Source organism: Pseudopodoces humilis, chromosome 3 (genome assembly GCF_049639895.1).
Source record: "Pseudopodoces humilis isolate 2021_Gansu_Grassland_sample_001 chromosome 3, ASM4963989v1, whole genome shotgun sequence".
Lineage (NCBI taxonomy): Eukaryota > Metazoa > Chordata > Aves > Passeriformes > Paridae > Pseudopodoces > Pseudopodoces humilis.
In genome coordinates, this window is record NC_142202.1 from 45,663,743 (window position 1) to 45,684,364 (window position 20,622).

Below are 20,622 nucleotides of genomic sequence, written 5' to 3' on the forward strand. Positions count from 1 at the left end.
AGGGTTGGTCCTCCTGGCTGCCAGGGCACTGCTGGCTCATGTTTAATTTACCCCAAACAGGATCCCCAGGTCCCTTTCCATGGAGCTGCTCTCCAGCCTCTCATTCCCCAGTCTGTCCATACATCCAGGGTTGCCCCATCCTAGGTGCAGAATCCAGCACTCCCTTGTAGATTTTTCATAGGATTGGTGATTTCCCAGCCCTCTAACTTATCCAAGACTCTCTGCAGGACCTCCCTGCCTTCCAGGGGTCAACAGTTCCTCCCGGCTTTGTATCATCTGCATTTAAGGCACTGTTGGCAATTCTTCAATTTTTTTGAATTATTCAATTCAAAACTGCAACATGCACTGCAGTTACTGAGTAGTGGGGGAAGAAACTGCATGGCACAGAATTTAGCTTGTTTGGACACACACAAGTCTTCTAATACTAGATTTTGTCTTTTTAGTTCAGAGCAAGATGCATTGTATGTAGTAGCCAGTGTGTTTTTTCAAATAGCCTAAAAGTTTAAAGGCTAATAGAGAGATTTCTTAAATGATTCTCCAGATTATTAAAAATATCTGCTGTAGCATTTTATATTCCTCCTAAATATCTGTATCATCAGATCTGTATGTGGTATCACCAAAGTGATACGCACTATTGCATGTCATATTACTACTGCATTCTATGCGTGTAACAAATTAAATAGCAAGCTAATATAGAAAAGTCGTGGACTTTATTAATTGGCTTAATTTTAAGTCTGAATATGTATGGGATTGAAGTAATCAGACACATCTGCATATCTTTGTTTCTGTTCAATGCCACTGTGCATTTAAAACCACAAAAATTAAAAATTGATGGGTATCATGAGTTCTGCCACTAATACAATGTGTTTGCAAGGCAGCAGATGTTTATTTTGTGCTCAGAAAAAAACAGGAAATGGGAAGGTAACCACAAAATAAGGCTATGTAATAGAATTATTATACATTGTAATTGTAGAGCAGAAATAATGTCACTGGGGGAAATAAATTCATTTGGATTCCTGAGGAAAATACCTGACATCCAAGACTTAAATTAGCTGTACACAGATCTAAACTCGGAGACTATACTCAAGTTGTTTTTTTTAATACAGATTACTGTACATCTTAGGAATCTGTAAGTAAATGTTTTCAGTGCTACTAAAAGATAGTTCTCATTTTATATTCTATTAAATTTTATAAGTCGTTTTACAGTTGAATTGCCTGTATTGTCCATCCAAAGGGCATTAATCCCATCAAATCAAGATTTGAGACTGTAAAAATATTTCAGCCAAAACATAAATGACTGCTATTCAATTTGAGAATTATGTGCTTCTATCAAAATGCAAAAACTACGTTTCTCAGAAATGTTATTGAGAAATGTGTTTTTTTTAAATTGAATAAAAGTAGATTAAGTAGTAGTGTAAATATCAATTTTTAAAAATTGTAACAATTAGGTTTCTTAACTTCAACTGTTAACATTCAGTTTTCAAGCAGAATTATCTGGTTGATTAAAAATCAATAATGTTATTTTTTCAATAACTTGCACTTTTTAGCATTAAAGGTTAATGTAAATGATGAATTTATGGTCCATCATAGTTTGACATGAAAATGTTACTGTGCAGATGTTAACAGTTGCATTGGGATCTTTTAGGTAATAATTTCAAACTAATGTATTTTATCAAGCCTTTGTAGATGTTGTTGGCTGAACTCTAGCATGAGATGCAAAGTTGAGAGCTAAAGAGTGCTTGGTTATCACTGCTTCTGAGGTTGCCTTTTTTGGTTATGGCCAGTGTTAGATTAAAACTGTGTAGAAATAGAGAAGGTTAAAAATATTTTGGAACAAATTTGTAAGTTTATAAAATGTATATAATTTTTTAAATTATAGTCTGTATGGCTCTCCTGTCACTACACTTAAAGTAGATTCATTTTCCACTCATTTATGACTTCCTAGCAGTCACATTCTGCTTCTATGGTACTGGAAATAAGTTAGAAACAAACATTTTTGGAATTAAGAAATGGGAAAGATTTCTTTTATATTGTTATTTTCATTGGGTAAGGATTTCAGTACTATCTGTATCAATGTATTTATACAAACTGAATGTAGAATTTTTAAAACATGGGGCTGAAGATGAGATGATACTTTATGGCTGTATGTTAAAACAATATAGATTGCACTGTTCTTGAACTTCGCATTATTTCCTATGAACATCTGTATAACATCTGTATAATCTGTATAATAGCATGTACAAATTAGCATTTATTCCACTTGAGATATGCAAATCTGAAGTTTCTTGCAAATGCAAATTCTGCCTTGCTTGAACACAATGATCATGCTCTGAGAATACAGAATAGTTTCTGTTTCGAAGTATTGTCCAGTTTGAGTAACTCTTAACAGGATCAGCTTTAAGTACCGTGTGGATTTGACTGGTTTTAAATTTCTTTAATTTTTGAGGCATGTTAAGCTTAATTTTTTACTGTTTTCTCAGGTTAGAGACGACAACAAAAGACAACACCCGTGCTTAGTGGAGTTCTCGAAATTGCCGGAGCAGGAAAGAAATTATAACTTGCAAATGTCGCTTGAAACACTGAAGTAAGTTGCTAGGACTATTGAAGCTTATAGTTAGAGTTTCATAAGGAGATCCAGTTTCCAGAATTACAAATTGACATGCGAATTAAAATTTGATGTGTAGGTGAGGGTATAATATACAAATGAGGGAGTAAGATATGTTAATGAATTATGTATTTGGTGCTGAAAATTACTTGAATATTCTTTTTAGAATTATTGTGGTAATACTGACTATGAAATGACAATTCAGAGAGTTTTCATCTAGGAGGAAAGAAATAGATACAAGCTTTGAAAAAAAAAATGCCTGCAGTAGTAGGCATTCTCTCCTTTTCTGGATGAGCTGTTAGACGTGCAAAGCCAGTTGGAATGCTAGAAAATTTCAGTGGGACATTAAAGGGTTTTTTGAAGGAATACAGTTTTCTGATTTACAAAGATTCAATTAATTCCTCATCTCAACTTTGTCAGTCAAAGAGTTGTGAGTTCTTACTTTGCTGTGACTTAACTGAAAAATCCATTAGTGTAAGTCATTTCCCCCATGTATAGCATTGCATGTAGCCAACATGTAAAAATATTTCTCAAACTGATAAATGCTTGATGATAGATGTGGTTCTCCAGTTGCTCATACTTGAAATCTATTCTTTCTTTTTTTTTTTTTTTTTTTTTTGTTGCTAGGATGTAATTGCTTTTTCCTATTCAGAGGAAAAATTCGTCCATTTTACAAAGGATGAATGTCCACACATGATACTACTTTTCTGTGAATATTTGTCCTAAACTATTAAAATCTTTGCCAGGCAAACTGATAGTGCAGTATAGTGTTTATACTCACAATAAAAGGATCTTATGTCCTCATAGTAAAAAGCTGTGTAGAACACTCCTTCTGGAACTTTTTGCAGATTTCTTTTCAGGCCAGCTTCTCTGCTCTATTTATTTACTGATCTAATGTTCCCACAGTAAATAAATTACTCAATGAAAAATGGAGTACTTAGGGTCATATTTATGACTCTAAGTGCTAAACAGTTTCTGGAGGGATATTTTGTCATTATTTACAGGTAAAGAATTCAGAGAGAAATTGAACTGGAAGGAAGAAAATAAGTTCAAATTTTCTGTGGATAGATATTAGAATTACAAGGAGAGTTTTTGAGCATTTCTTGTCAGCAGAACATGCTAAAAATTCAGAATATATTCTTCCTTTCCATTTTATGAAACTACAAAAGATGATGTCATTAACTTTCACTACAGTCGGATCTTCTCCTAGAATACTCTATATAATATGGCTCAGGCAGCAGAAAAATCATGCTGTCATAATTAAATGCATGCTTCTAACATTTCATTAAGTATTGAACAAATTTAATGAGTCTGTACATGATTACAGTATCCAGTGCTTTTCTAATCTAACTCTGTAAAAAAAACCAAGTTTTTGTTTTATAAACATACAAGTTATGGATTACTCTTTTTTTAAAATTAATTTTATAGCTTACTCAAGATAGAGTCGTTCCATTAAGTGGATAATATCCAAAATATAAAGCATTCAATTCTTCTGTGTGTTTCAAAATTTGTATGCTTGCTGAATTAAGTTTTCCATACTTCCTTGTATTAGTCCTTGTTTTCTGATAAATGAAGTTCTAATTTTGTAGTATTGAGTTGCATTTGTCATGTAGACATCTGTTGTGCAGGGATGAAGAGCATTTTGCTCAGTTTGTTTCTACATACTTGAAAACATGGAAAAATTAGTGCACTAATGAATTCTAGGTGATCCATTGATGATGACTTGAATTGTAACGTGTCTTGACTATTTCTTTACTGGATGTGTCTAGTCTACTAGCTGTCAACCTTGATGGGGAAAAAAGGGAAGGGAGAAAGAAAATATTATTTTAAAACTTTTAATAATTTTCTTTACAATTTGCATGAAACTGCATACTTGAAATAATTGCAGGACAGAGAGAATAATGCTGACTGGTTTTGTGTTTTCCTTTGTGGTTTGTTGCAGTTTTGCTGCCAGATGAGACAGTTAGAAACGGGAAGATCTAAGTCGTACTATCTGATACATCATTTCTTTTCCATATACTGGGACCTTTGTATATTTTTAAATGTGATTGAATATTTTTATGATCTATAAAGATTACATATTGTAGGAAATGTCAGGATGCAGGAATGAGTTGCCTCTGAAAATGTCATGAATGAGTTGCCTCTGAAAATGTCATGGGATTAAAATATGCTTGCTCATACTGTTTCTGCACATGCTTATATGTATGTTTTGTAGTTCAGTCTTGCATATTTTTTTTTTGGTTGTCCTTATTATTTTGTGACTGACTTTCCCATTTCTGTGTATTTACTCAGACTTGTGTGATAATTACATCTATCATTGTGATGATGAGAGCTACATACAGTCACCTTTAGTGTTCTTGCTCAGGTTTGAAGTGCTTTAATAATATTTCAGATTCTGAAAGTAGAGTCTGTCATTTTATCCTCCTGTGGCACTCTTATTTGAATTTGTTTCGTTTGGGTAGAGATAATTCCTGGCTTACATGACAAGAGAATTAGGGTTACCAGAGGTTAGCTCCTCTGTACTTTATTTCACTGTTATGATATGTTCTCCTACTTATGCTGGTGATAGCTGCATAGGAATAATGTACTGTTTATACTAGCTGAAATTTAGCTGCATGGAGTATTCTTAGCAGATAGTGTATTTTGCAGAAAGGGGCCACTGGATATTAGTTTCCTCGTTTCTGATTTTAATGTCTGATTTTAAATCAGGGTTCACAGTCCATAACAGTAGGACTTACTGCATATAGGTAGCACTAAAATTATGCTGTAAGAATCTCCTTGAAACAGAAAATTCATCAGCCAAGAAAAATAATGTTAGGAGAGTATTTATTATCTTTTTATTTTCTGCAGTCAGTTCAAGAACAGTAAATATAGTTAAAGCAAGACTAGAAAATATTGTTTTAGTTAGTGGCAAGAATAAATAAAAACCTTGTTTGACACCTTTCTTCCACTTCAGGAAAATTTGCAATGGAGTCCAAGGTATTTACACCTGTGATTTCCTCCGTAATCAGTTTCTATCAAAGATATGGTTATCACCCTCAGGTTTTGAGAAAATTCTCATCTGACTCCAAAATTAAGTCTCTGGCTTTCATCTAGTATTTCTATTAATTTCAATATTTTATTAATGCACCTAGACTAAAGAAAGACTATAAGCCAACACTGAATATAAATGCAGGAACAAATAATCAATAATTTACAGGTCAAATCCTGGAGACAGATGAGGCTTAAAATTTATGCTGCTGAACAATGCGGCCATAAGGAAAGCCAGAAGTCTGAAGAAATCAGAAGCCCAGTTAGTACTGTTGACCCTATTTAAATTTACGTAAATAGTGTTTGTTTTCTGAAATGAGCTGCACTTTGCAGAGTCAGGCCACAATGGCTGGGGTAAAAGACACACTGTCTAGATTGAGTAAGATGGAAGTTTTGGCCTAATGCTTACCATGCATTCGGCTGGCAGTTCTCTCTTCAGTAGTGTGTCCTAAACAAATCCAGATCTGAAATTTCTAAATAATAGCTTCCTCAGAAAGAAGACACATTCTAAGGATAAGTGATATTTTATGCCTTTTTTCCTTTTATAGCTGTGATATAAGTAACAAAACATATAAAGATGTGGATATGAAGCAGTATGAGTGAGTATGTAAGCGGTAATGAAAAAGTATATAAAGCAGAAATAATATTTCAAGGGCAATCTTCAAACTGATACCTCATAGATGAAATATGCAATATTACAGATCCATTTTGAAGTACCTTACTCATCTCTTTTAGAACATCTTGTGCTTGCTACATATACAAAAAGACTGGTATTGATCTTTCCATATAATATTGTAATTATTTCCATAGGTCTCATTTGTTTCATAGTGCCATATATAGGCACTATGGTGTGCCTATAAACAGTAGGAACTCTAAATATTGAAACATTTTTAGTAATTAATCTCTGATTTCTGTGCCCTAGAACCCTGCTGGCATTAGGCTGCCATGTTGGAATTGCTGATGAACGTGCTGAAGAAAAAGTGAAAAAAATGAAACTTCCAAAGAAGTAAGTCGAAATTCAGTGTGTCTTCTTGTTAGTGTGAATTAAGTGAATTCTATTTTAACAATTCAATATTGACACTGCTAAGTTTATTAGTTATTGGGCATGCATGGGCATGCATGAATTCTCAGATATTTTCACATACCATAATTGACAGTTTTTCTTCCATATATTTGTCACCTTATGTGTAGACAGATTTTAGGGTTTTTTTGTGCTATGCTTTAATGTCTGACATTCACTGTTATGTGTTTCTTTTATTTATTATATATATGTGCATCACAGAGACTTTGTAAAGAATTTTTACAGTAAATTTGCCAATGTGTTTTACTGTGCTGCAGATATTTAAAGGTGGGTATTTTGAAAGTTCTCAAATGGCCATGACAATTTCTAAGTGCTCTTTTGGCACCAGCACTGGTAGGACTGGGCTTAGCCTGCTATGGTATAGTGGTCTCCACTACCACAGCTCTGAAACCAGCTTTCATGGCCCAGCCAAGTTGCCCTGGCTACTTAACACTGGTGTATACACATAGAGTTTGGGAATAAAGAATTTGGAAACTAGGGCGCAGCTGAGATAATGGAGCCTTAGTTTCATATGCCTATCTGACATCCCTACTTCCCAACATACACTTGAGCCCTTGGGATAAAGGAGGGTTATATAATTTGTAAAAAGTCAGAAAGGTAAATGCCACCGTTTTACAAGGAGAGAACTTCTGTATGGTCTGTTATTCCTGAATTTAAGATAGTAATTTAGTTTCCTTGCTTATTACTCAGAGCAATGGTAAGTGCCGGCTGCTGAGTTCCTGCCACCAGTAGCAACTCACTGCTCTTTGTAGAAAGTGCATGTGCAGAAATAGCTGTTCCTCTGGAATTGCATATCTCCATTATTCACAGCAATCCTTCACTGCCCCATACCTTTGCATTACACACAGTCTCTAAGGTCAGTGCAATAACTTCCAGCACCTTTAACTAAAGCACGTCTTCTTTCTTCCTTTTGTGAGCCAAAAGCCTGTGCCTCATTCTGGCAAGATTCCTGCTGCAGGCTTCTAGGTAATACTTCTACGATAAGGTAGCTGTAAGAACCTGGACCATCAAGTCCTTGGTATCTACCACACTGCACAGATTTATATACTATTGAGATTAGTTTCAGAATCCATGATGTGGTGGCTTTGCCAGAATGAATGGGAATAAAAGCAGAGTATTAATTTAAGTTCCTCCCCCCCTCCTCCCAAACTGTTCTTTAGTATCCCAAAATAACTGTTTATCTCTCAAAGAAGAAAAGATATCTAGGGCCTTCTGTGTTTTTGTTCTGAATTTCCTGGGTAGAAATATATGTGCATTTGCAAGATTGTTCAAGTGAATCAATTTTCCTGCTTTTGAAAAACTGCAGCTAAATCTCAAGTCTGAAGAAATTGTACTTTCTAATATAAGAAGACCAGTAATGTTGAGTCTTTTTAATGTCATTAACTATCATAACTTTAAAAACCTAAATTCAGAATTTTGATACCTCATATATAATGAATTGAAAAAACTAACAAAAAGGAAAGGAAAACATTGTGGCTCTATTCTTAAAAGCTTGTTCAGGGGAGTGTGACAGGAAAGAGGACAGACATTGCCAACCTGACAAGTGTGCTAATTTCATAAGTTTCACTGTTTCCATTATGGTCTTGTTTTACTCATCTCACTGAAGGGACTTCACAGATACCTGATGAGAGGTAACTGAGGGCAGTGAATTCCTGTGGGGGCTTGCTGTAATAGAAACCTGCAGATTGGGAGCTGTCTGGATGGCTGATTTTGGAATGATATTCCTGAATTGTTGTTTTCATACTTAAACTACTTCTTTTTACTGTGGCAATTTTGAAGGAAGATTCAGCCTCTTATTTATAGGTGGTAATCCCTCTTAAATACCTGGTTGTTTCAAATTATTGTTTACGACAAATGTTTTAAAATGGTTGTCACAGAAGAAAGTTAATTAAGATTGGTAAAATATTTGAATATTTTAGGATATAAAAGGGGATAAATACCGTTTAATTTTATGGGTTTCTCTCTGTCAGTACAAATAATGAAAATACAAGAAAATTACCAAATTGTTTAGAAAATAATTGAGCCATTATTTAAACTTGCCATTCTTTATACGCCCCAGGGTGTATAATTTCAATGAGAGAATGTTGTTTATTTTCCACAGACTCCTTTTGTTTCAAACAAAATAGTGCTTTGTATGCTGGAGGAGAAATAGAATCATAGAATCATTTAGGTTGGAAAAGACCTTTAATGCTTTACATCCTCTCTTGAAGGTTTGCTCATAAGTAAAATAGGAGATTTCTATAATTAATTGGAAGGGAATAACTTCATAAAAAAGTGAGGAAGCTGCCTTTCCATTCTGAAATCATGCTTAAATTTTAAACATTTTCTTCTATGATTTGAAGGATAATCGAGATATGAATTATTATGAAGACAAGCTTTTAAGGTGGATTTCAAAACTGGTCTTGAGTAAGCTATTTGACCTGCTCTGTCTCTTACCATCCCTTTATGTAACAGGAAGAATGTATTTTCTCATTTCAGTAGGAAGTAGATAGAATTTAAAAAGTATTGCCATCTACTCAGAGGTAGAAATAATATTGTTGATATGAGGATTTAGATAAACATCATCCTAATCTACTACTTTGAATATGTGGCATTACTAAAATACTTTAAAAACATTTTTAGTTCAGACCATTTTGGGTAGCTTTCATTACCAGTTACTTCATCCCATCCAGATGCAATTAGCTTGAAACAGAATCAGAATCAAAAAAAAATCAGTAAGCAAATTTACATTATTTTTCTTTATGTTCAAAGGCGGATATTTATATAGGTATGTTGCATAGATATTACTTTTCTTTCTCGTAATTTTTTTTCTTGCAGAAAAGTAACTGCAAGTTCTGTTTTTTTTCAACAGCTATCAATTGTTGAGTGGCTATAAGCCAGCACCCATGGATCTGAGTTTTATCAAACTGACCCCCTCTCAAGAAGCTATGGTGGATAAATTAGCAGAGAATGCTCACAATGTTTGGGCAAGGGACCGTATAAGGCAAGGCTGGACATACGGCATCCAGCAGGTAAGTAATGGTGACACACAATCAGGCAGAAACAGGTAGTGAATGCAAGTTTGTCAGTCAAAGAGAACAAAAATACATCATTGAAAGCAATCCTGCTAAACAGCAATATGAGACTCTTTTACAAGCAATATTAAAAATCTTGGTGGTATGTTCTTGTATGCTATCTAGATCTCTGGGTGAGAAAATTGCATGCAGGAAGCTAATGTGCTCCAGTATTTTAGGAAATGTAAATATTGACTTTCACCAGGGGAATAATTTAAATGTTTGTAGTTTTGGGAATTGAATAATTTTGTTTATCCAGGAAAATCAGAATGTAAACTTCTAGTAATAACTTTACTAATACTTTATATTTCTGGCAGAAGCTGTGTTTAACTGAGAATAGTTAAGTCAGTCTCGAAGTTCCAGTCATACTTTAGTTGTTCTGCTCCAGTGAATAGGAATATTATTTGGTAGTTATCTCAATATGTTACAAGAGAGGATAGTAAGATTACAGCATGGGGGATTATTAAAAACAAAACTCAGGTTCTTCGGTTTCTTTAAAAAAAATCCAAACCCACTCAATTTGGTATACCATGAGCCTAATTTAGTGTTTTTCAAGACAGCTTCTACATCAGTTTTTCCCTAAAGATTTCCTATTCTTTTTGTAATTGGTTGTGAATTTTACATACATAAAGGTCACTTCACTTGTGTTAATAAATGTGTGGTAGCATTTCACAGTGAAATTTTTACCCCTTGGGGAAAAAAGGAGTTTTCATGGTTTTGTGCTGAGTAAAAAAGATCATTATTTTTGCAAAAATGAGAAACAGCTGTTTTGTAGGTACATACTTTTTTCTTCCTACAGTGGTTTTGTTTTTGACAAAAATTTGAGTTAATACATTTCAATGCCACATACGTCGAATTTTGTTCTTCTACAGGACCAAAATTCATTGTAGTTGCAAACCTTTTGTATAAAATACTAAGAGTCTGGGGTTTTATATATTAAGTTAGCCACTTCACCTCATCACATACAGGTATGCTCATGAGACAAAATATATGCTGCATATCTGCATTTCAGTATTGTTCATTATAGTATCTTACAATGAAGCTGTCATTGTGTTACCTTGTATACTGTTTAGGAAATCTATGTTCTGTGTTTGGGCCTAGACAGACAATTAGTCAATTCTTGTTTTCAGATTGGAATGTATATATATTCTCCACTAGAAAAACACTGAAGATAATTCAGTGTTTGTGCAACTCCCCTACTTTCCCCAGGATCAAATTTTTCCATAATACTGCACCTTTAAGTAAAAGGTGGCCTTTTGAAGCGCTGGTAACATTTCTGATGGAATATGATCATAATCATGTTGGAAGTAGTGATTTTCTGTTGTCAGGTAGAGGGAGGGGATTAATTATTTCCAATCCTGTGTTTATGAAGTCAGTGGACAATTCATTTCTAGAATGAAAAACTGTGTGCTCAAAAGAAGTATTTCTGATATTAAGGAATGCACTCAAGAATTTATACCATGTCTCCCATATTTTTTGTTCTCCCAGAAGCCAATAATTTTCAATACAGGACCTTGCCAATTGAGAGCTTTGAAATTAATGGAAGTTGGGAAATAGTTACAACTTTGATAGAAACTTGACATAGCCCAAAATTAAATTTTGTTTTGCAACAGAATTTATTGGTTAAGATAAATTTAAGAACCTTCTGAAATCAAATGCATCTCTTAGCTAATTGTATTTCTAACTAGCTTTGGGAAAATTTAATCTTATGACTCATACAGCAAGCAAATTTTTTTAGATCTTGAAGACAATTTAACCTACCCTTTTTATCAGAGCATCTTTGAAAAAACCCACAAATAATTTTGGCATATTTATTGGAGGGAATTTGCAGCTAAACCGCATGTTTTCTGAATTAGGGGGGTATTAAGTAGGAAAATTGGTTAAATGGTGATGTCAAATGTATTCCTACTTTGGGAATGATATGTAAAAGATGTAATGGGAGTGGGTGGCAATGAAAAAATTTCTCCATCTTCACAATATTGTTATTATATTGCCTTTATGTCTGTTTTGGTGTGCCTGTTCTTATAGAAGGTTCTGCATTTGAAGAGGTGTGATGTGATAGACATAAGTTATTAGTTTTATTATGGTTTCCAAAAGGCAGTGGAGTTGCTCAAGGCCATAATTTGGGTTTTAAAAAAAACACCCCCAAAAAGACATCAATCAGACAAACCTAGTATGGGATATAACCTAAAATTAAATGCTGCAGAGGAATCAGGAAGTCTGTCTTATGTTCTCAGTGCTGTGCTCAGGGAAAGAGACTAAACTGACTGTTGAACCTAAAATGTAACCCTGTGAGGAGACATTTTTGAGCTTCACCAGGAGAGAGCAGAGGGGAAAAAAAAGAGTACTCTTATCTACTCACTGAACAGCTCTCTGTATTTTATCTACTGACTCCTAAAATTTTCTGAGGGAAACTCTTGGAGCCTTGGCCTTCCCCAGGCTCCCTTCCTAATAAAGGTCCTGCTCACTGGATGACAAAGTTTAACAAGAAAATTAAATCTCTGCTCACTTATTAAAATTTATAGTCTGGTGAGAGAAACCTCATGGCAATTAGAGGTTTTCTTTAAAACCCTTTAGCCTTGTAATTGCTTACTGCTACATTACCTATTTTTCAAGAGTTTTAAAAGATTGACTTCATAGCCTCAAAGATATCTGACTAGACAAACAGGATTTAGGTATCTACATCTATTCTGATGGCCAAGGACAAGTTTTTGCATAAAAATGTCATTGGACTGGTAGCCCTTAGTTAAGTTTTCAGATGTTTTTTAAGCAGTTGGTGTGAATCAGCTCTGCTTGGACTACTGTGTTATGCTCTGAAACAGTTTTAGACAAACACTTCTGCTCTAAATCTTGACTGGGCTTAGGTATATATGATAAATATTAACTGTTCTTCCTTATCAAGACAGAGATAGTTATGGGCATGAAGAGAAGAGCCTGGAGAATTTAAAACTAAAAAGCTTAAGTGCCTATGAAACTGACTACATTTGGAGTTGGAAAGCCAATTAATTGGAGTTTTGCAGTACTGAGTGCTTATGCTTTAAAGATCAAAGAATTTTTTACTGACTAAAGACTTTTGTGTGCTGAGTTGTGCACTGCTGTTGAGAATGCAGTGTAGTGCAGTGAGCAGTGTCATAATTATGCTTTCAGCAGATTGTTAAATGTGGACAAGAGCTCAGAAATATTCATGACTTCAGGAAGCAGATTTACAAGATCAACAGTATACTTTACTCCTTTATTCCTGGAAGACAAGTTACCACAATCTCATAGATAAACAGGTAGATGATGTGCTTTTTCAACAGGAGTATGTCTTGCAGAAGCTGCCATGCTTTGGATGTTGATGTTGGTTTGTTCTTAATTCCATAATCTTTCTCTTTTCAAATATATTCTTTTTTCTTCTGGAGAAAAGACCAACAGCTGAATTTCAGGGGTGCTTACAATATACAGATTAGAAACGCCATTTATTAAAATCCATAAGAGGAGGGCAGAAGAGCAAGGTGCTCCTCGCTGAGTGCAGTGCAGAGACGCCTCTCATTCGGCTGGCATACATATCACATGGCAAGCTGCTAGCTCTAGCTGTTGTCCATACTGCTACGTGCTTCTGCTTGACTCCAGTGGGTTTATTTTGTGGGCTACATTTTGTCATCCCATCATGTTACTGTGACATGTTACAGTACTGGAATAAAGTGACATGATGTTATGCAGTATAATACTATAGACTGATCTTGCAGAGCTGTAAAATGGTTTCCTAAGGGAAAGATGTTTGAAAGTAATCACTGGTAAATACATTATGGACAGCAATTGTGCTGAGGCTGTAGGATGAATTAAATATTCTAGTAGGTCTGCTCTGTATGAGAGCCTCAGCATTTTGGGTTTATATAAAAAGAAAAAAATTAAAGGGATACTGTCAAACTGTTAATGTATAAACCATTTCTTTTTTTAAAACCTGTTGGAGAAAATGCCTTCCAACTTCCAGATTCTTTTGCTACTTCTAAATCCATCACTGCTTGTCAGGCTTTTTTCTTAACAAGATATAGCAAGCTACATTTTATGCATAACTATATACAGTATTTTGGTTCTGCTGCTGCAGACACAGCCAGCCAGCCAGGAGAGGGAGCACTAGTTAGCTAATAAATCCTGTTCCCAGAACTGTCCTGGCAGCTGTGATGACACTGATCTCAAACAAGTATTTTTTGGTAGTACAGACTAACAGTTGCTTATTGCTGCAGGAAGGGAGAAAGCAGAAGGAAAAAAAACATGCAGGAAAAATATGTATTTCTGCTTAAAAAAACATATTAAATAGCAAGTGTAAGTGGAAAAACAAGCACAAAAATCAGTATGAAAGTACTTGATAGTGTCCCTTCAAGGGGGAATGTGCTTCCTTGCAAGTTGGTGGTCTTGGAACTGGGGAAATGGTAAATGAGCAAGGACAGATACAGGAGTTAGATCCAGGCAAAGAAGCAATATAGCCTTGCTGTAAGTGAATTAAAATAATCACATTTGTGCTATGAAAGATAGCTTTTTTTTGGGGGGTTTTTTTTTTACCTTTATCGATTTTGATATTAAGTCCTGTCATTTTATTTATACATAATTACCCATAATTACATGAGTTTTTTTGTTTGGTTATTTGTAAGACATTTTTCATAACAAGATAATGAAAAAATAGTATTGAAATATAAAAGTATATGTTTGTGACTAAATCTTTACAATCTAATGGAAAATATTCAGAACTCATATAAGTTTATCCATGAATTTAGGGAATTTTTTGACATTCATAAAACTGTGATTTTATGCATACAGGAGAATCCCAACATCCATATGAATATGGAGAAAACACAAAAGAAGAGGAAAGAGTCGAGCTTAGAGATCAGAAAGCAAATGAAAATAATTTAAAGGACATTCTTTGTCTCGTCACTCTTCATGAATACATGACTTCTAGGTCTCCCCACTGATTGTAGAGATCACAGGCAAAGATTCTTTCACATTTTGCTTATATACACTGTTACATATCCATATATCTTAGTCAAGGGGTATCTTGCTTTTACTTCATGCTTCATTGTGTTCTGTTTAGAAATGCTAACAATCAGAAACCCCATTTATACTGAAAAAAAGAAAAATTATTAAAAATTTCACAGCTCTAACAATTGTTTATAGATATTGGCAACCTAAAATTTTTCTTCCACTGTGTGAAAAGCATCTTAAAAAGATGCTCTGCATTTCCTGTCCTAGAATAGTCAGTTGGTATTGCTAAGCAATTATATGCCATCTTACTTCTCTTTGGCCCAAAAATGCAAGACATTTTGGTCTTTTAAAGTTAGGATCTTATTTTTTTTTCATATTTATAGAAAGTATATAGCATCATTAATTGATCAGGAATTGGTGTTCTCAGACTGCCTAAGGCTGCAGTGCGAGAGAGGCATTGTTCTGGAAAGGCAGGCTGCATGAAATATGCACGTGTGGGAAAAACCAAATTGCTGCTTATTTTTTCATTAAACATATATAAAACCAGCATTTGTCTTTTTATGTTACCTCAATTTGACATTTTACATGATTTATACCGATGTATTAGTACCTTCCATTTATAGTCAGGGCACATTCTGCCAGGCATTCCATATGGTCCTCAGTGAAGATGGCAGAAGCTGTACACATTTTGTTAAGGATACATGTACTTCCAAGGTGTACCTGAGTTCCAAGAACTCAGCTTCTAGTATTCCAGGTGAGGAATACAACCTCTTCTTTGGCTGGTACGTTTGGATTACTAACATTGCTAAGAATACAACTTTGTGAGGACTTTATTGTGCTGTATGTTTCTAATGCTCTGGACTTTGGAAATTACTTTTTAGTAAATACCAGTTTAGAATAGTATTTTTCCTTTTCCGCTATAAGATGATTTGTAATTTTCATGGTTTCTGGTTAAACATGAGCTGCTGCTGTGGGTGTGGAAAAGCGAGGCATGAAAGGTGTGTAGGAGATGATCCTGCTGACAGTGTCCGTGCTGCACACGCACCTGGTGGCTCACTGGTTTTTCTAGCAGCCCTGCTGGCAAATTTGTCCTGTAGGCATTTCTTCTGGCAATTGCTTGGGAATCTTTGTGATAGTGAGAGGTGTGGATACCCCATGTGGGTGGAGATGTGGCAGCAAGCAGAATCAATTCACAGCTGTGGAATGGGGGTTTGCTAATGGTGCAAAGGGAGCTAAGAAAACAATGGCACATCTGTCTCACTGGATGTGTGCTGAAATACATTGTTTTGTGCTTGTAGTTTAACAGCCTTGCTTATGAGTTAGCTCATTTCAGTACCACGTGGAATATATGTCTGTACAGCTCTAATACTTTAAATCACAAAATGTGTGTTCCCAATAAATTATTATCATATTTTTCCTGCACTCTTCCTACTATGTGTTTTAACTTTTCAGTCTTTTCCTATCTTTCTTTCTGATAAGCACTTACATATGTTTCTGGTGACCTTTTGTTCTCTTTAGTCTAGTGGTCTGTGCTTCTCAGAGATTTTGGAGCATCCAGGAGTGCACAGCTTTGCAATATAACATTTATAGCTCTGAAAATGGCATTATTATTTTCAGATGTCTTTTACAGGTTTATATGATGCTTTGTTTTTTGTTACTGAATTACTGTTGAAGTACACAACCTTATTACACACACTGCATTTCTTAATATGTTCTTTTAGAGCTGCTTATAGAATTTGACTATGGTTTTCTCTGCTTCTGTAGACAATATGGATATTTCTTGTTTTATTCTTATATGAGATCTGTCTGTGCAAGTTCCAAGACCAGTTGTAGGTCCAGTGCCAGGAGATCAGTTATTGACACGTCACATACTCATTGAACAAAAGAATGCGCTTTATGTCCGACGTGTGTTTCCTTTGAATTACTTTGCAGCGGTGTTCTTTACCTGTCATGGAAGTTTTAAAAGGCTGGTTGATGTTTTTTTGCTGTGTGTGTTTAGGTATTTTTTTTTCTGTTGTTCTTTCCTCTTCCTTTTAAGAGCTAGACGTAGTTAAAAAAAAATTACTCAGTTCAGTTGGCCCATTGTTGACCAATTATTGCCTCATTCATACCCTTTTATACACTACAAATAAGCCTGTGTGTGCCCATTCAAGTAGTTGTTTGTCTGTCATTTGCTCTGTGTATCAGAATCTGTCCTGTACACTGTGGAAGCCAATACTGACTTTTGATGGTCAGTGCTATATCCACTCAGGGCACATTCTGCCAGGCACCCCAACTTTCTATGGTTGCAACTTTTACCTAAGTAAAGTAAATTAAATTCTAAATTATTAATGGAAGCTTGTTACATGAAATGAAGACAAAGTTGTGTAATAAAATGCATAGGCTTTTCCACCCTTTTTTTTTCTGTGATTTTCTGAATTAAAAAAAAAAAAATATATATATATAAATATCATGTGTGCTACCCAGCTCAAACCATTTGTCTGGCAGCAAGTAATTGCCAGACAAACTGTACAAAATGGTCTTCTGATGAATCATTGGATTGTCAAATCTGGAAAATTCTGGCAAAATTTTTTAAAAACTTAGGCTGAATGTTAAAACTTATTTTACAATAACTTCTTTGTATTGAATAGGAGAAATTCAGTCTCTGTACTGCTTGGAAGTGTACTCAGTAAAAATTACCACTCTTAGCTAATCAGTTTTCTTGTTGACTTGATTGCGAATGTGCAAAGCTCAATCACGGTGCAGTATCATTCACTACACTTACACCAGAGAGGTGCAGAAGGTCATTAGTACGAAAACTTATGATGAATATAACAATAAGTGTGCTTAATTCAGAAATAAGTAACACATTCAAAATTAAAATAGGTGCGTAATAGGAAAAAAAAAAGCCAAAGGAACAAAGTTGTTAAAAGAAAAATCTCTTCTCACATTTAAATTTTAAGACATAGGCACAGTTTTGAATAGGTGAGAAAGGTCATAATGTTAAATAAAATTAGATCCAAGGAAAAAATGTGTAAAATTAAGTTGGTTTAATACATTCAATTTCTGTATTCCTTTTTTTTTCTCTCCTTGCTTTCATTTTGTTCTTAGCCATTTTAAAAGCACACTATATTTCATTTTATACAATGTTATCAGCTGATTGCCTGTATATTAATTTCTGTTAATGGTTGCTGTGGCAACTAAAAATGCATTAGTCTAACATTATATCCTGGATAAGAAGTTACATATTTATTGTTCCAAACTTTTGTATTTTTAGACAGCATGTCACAATATCTTTTGAACATAAAGTACTTCAGAGAAAATTATTTCTCCTTTTTGTGTCCTTAGAATAACAAATAATCAAACTCAGAGTGTTTCATCACCTCAGATGTTAATGTTAATACTCTTATATCAAATAGTCATTTCTCATAACACTTCAGCATTTGCTCGAGGGACACAGCCCTTTTTTCACATCTACCAGATTAAACATTGGACAAAACAGGATGTCAGCTTAAGAATTTGGAATAAATATTAAAAGTAGGTCTCTCAAATGGTATTAGTGTTGGTCCTGCCACCGTCCTTTCCACGGAATATAATTAGAGCTGATAAGGTTTTGTAATTTGTCTCCCCAGCAATGCATTGCCATTATCTTTCTGTTAGCCCTTTTAGCATGTAGGTAATGCTTGTCCCTTAATATTTCTTCTCCTAGAGGAATAACTTGTAGGACCAGATTTCATCAAGCACTGCTTTTTAGCTGACCTTCCAATATCTACTCACTATGACAAGGCAAGAGACAGATAGCCTTACATCTAAGCATTTGAATGATTACAAAAAACGCCTGCATGATTTTTATCAGAATGGATGTGCCATTTATCCCTGCTTGCAAAGATAGAATTGAAACCACATATGTTCCTAAAACTAGAACTGTAATGCTGTAAAAGAAGTTAGGTAATTTCACTGTAGACATTGTCTTTTTCTATAATAGGCATTTTTTTGGACTCCTTAATAAATTTAACCAATAATAAAAGACTTTCAATATCTTTGGTATTGTACTGAATGGAAAAAACAGCAACTATTTTTTATATGCTATGTCCAGTCTATAGTTCTTTTTAAAAATATAAATATTAGGAAAAACATGGAGAGTTCTTTGCATGGTTTCTCTCATTGCCAACAAATTCTGACAGGATGACAGAAGAAAATATAGACAAATAAACTCTTAAATTCTCTTAGTCACTAAAAATTAGATTAGCTGTTTAAATAATCCTGTTAAACACTGCTTGCAAATAAGATAATTTTGAAGTAGAGGGAAACCTAATCAATGTTTTTAAATAAACCTGAAATGCAAAGATTAAACCTTACCAATATGTTCATTTCAGCTGGAGAGAGGTTAAATCCCTGTTGCAAAAACTCTTCACATGGAGCACATAAATTATATTCCTGCAAACCCCTTTATTTTTGACAAATACATGTCTTAAATAGTTATTATAGTAAGGCATGGATTTATTATTTATTTTGTAATTTATTAATTAGTGTTGCGTGCATTTATGATTTTTTATCAGTAGTATTTTGTTCTTTTGTTTTCATCATATTTATTATTTGGACATTTCATCTATCTTGTTTAATTCTATAATAATTAAACAAACACATGTATATATTTGTAATACAGAAATGTCTCAGCTTCAATTAGGAACAAGTTTCTTGTTATGGTAGCTACTTCATAAACAGTGTATGAAATATAATTCTTTTGACTTTTTTGTCATACTCTTTGGATCTAGCCATGTTTCTGTGGTTTGTATTGTTACTTTATTAATTAAATTTGACAGAAACTTACAGCAGGTATAAGACACAGCTTTTTATTTGTGTATGTCACTTGTTTTTTAGTGAATTCAGTCTTGTAGTTTCTAGACTATTGCAATTTCTTTGATTCCTTGCCATATTTGAGTTTACATGATTTCAATTGGTATAAACAGTAATTTCTATGCTGCTGTTGAAGAATAATCTTGTCTGTGAAACAAAACACGGTTTCTGAAATGGAACTGTTTCTTCACACTTATGTAGGATGTGAAAAATCGACGAAATCCTCGCCTTGTACCGTACGCTCTTTTGGATGATCGGACAAAGAAGTCCAACAAGGACAGCCTTCGGGAAGCAGTCCGCACCCTTTTAGGCTATGGTTACCATCTGGAAGCTCCTGACCAAGATCATGGTAATGAATTTTGGCTTTTTTATCTCAAAAAGAGGTTGGAATTTTCCGCTCTCCTACTGAATTTGTTGGTCCAATGAAACATTTTGAACGGGTGTTTCCAAATCTAATAGGTGCTTTTCTCCATTTTCCATTCTCTTAGATCTTAATTTCTTTCTTTCCTTATTGTTTCCTTTCCTTTTTGCTTCTTTTCCTTGTCCTGTGGCCTCAAGTGAATATTTAGAAAATGTAACATATTTACACAATTTAAACCAATAAACACAGTTTCTTGGAATAGTTTTTATTTAATGCTATATTTGCTATTTCAAGACAAAATGGGAAAAAAAATGTAAACTCAGTAGATGTGAATTTTATATTCCTCAAATCTTAACTTTAAATAATGAAGAATTCTACAGTTTGTGTACAGTCTTGTGTTTAAACACTTAAAGCTGCTAGATGAAATTTTCTAAAATGAATGAGTGCAAACCAAATTTCTGTGACTATCAACCTGCAAGCCTACAATTAGATAGTCTGTTAGAGCCCTTAAGCTTCTTGGACTTTCTCAGGTCTTGGAAGTTGAATTAGACTATAAGTAAACTTCAGTTCACTTTTTACAAAATTTTCTGTGAACTTGGATCGTTGCCAGGTGGAATATCTTATTGATACTGTGGGCAGTATTTTCAGTTTGAGATGTCCTAGAATGGAAAAAAAAAATGTCTGAACTATTAACAAA

General features: G+C 34.3%; 1 protein-coding gene across 6 annotated transcripts in view; it reads left to right on the top strand.

Moving 5' to 3' along the window:
* Nucleotides 1–20,622, top strand: part of RYR2 (ryanodine receptor 2) — a 380,370-nt gene that overhangs the window by 214,760 nt on the left and 144,988 nt on the right. For all 6 annotated transcript variants that reach the window (XM_088053181.1, XM_088053183.1, XM_088053184.1 and 3 more), the window contains 4 exons: nucleotides 2,481–2,584; nucleotides 6,558–6,641; nucleotides 9,568–9,727; nucleotides 19,766–19,913. In XM_088053181.1, the coding sequence (XP_087909307.1) occupies nucleotides 2,481–2,584; nucleotides 6,558–6,641; nucleotides 9,568–9,727; nucleotides 19,766–19,913 (496 nt within the window). The remainder of the gene's footprint in view (nucleotides 1–2,480; nucleotides 2,585–6,557; nucleotides 6,642–9,567; nucleotides 9,728–19,765; nucleotides 19,914–20,622) is intronic.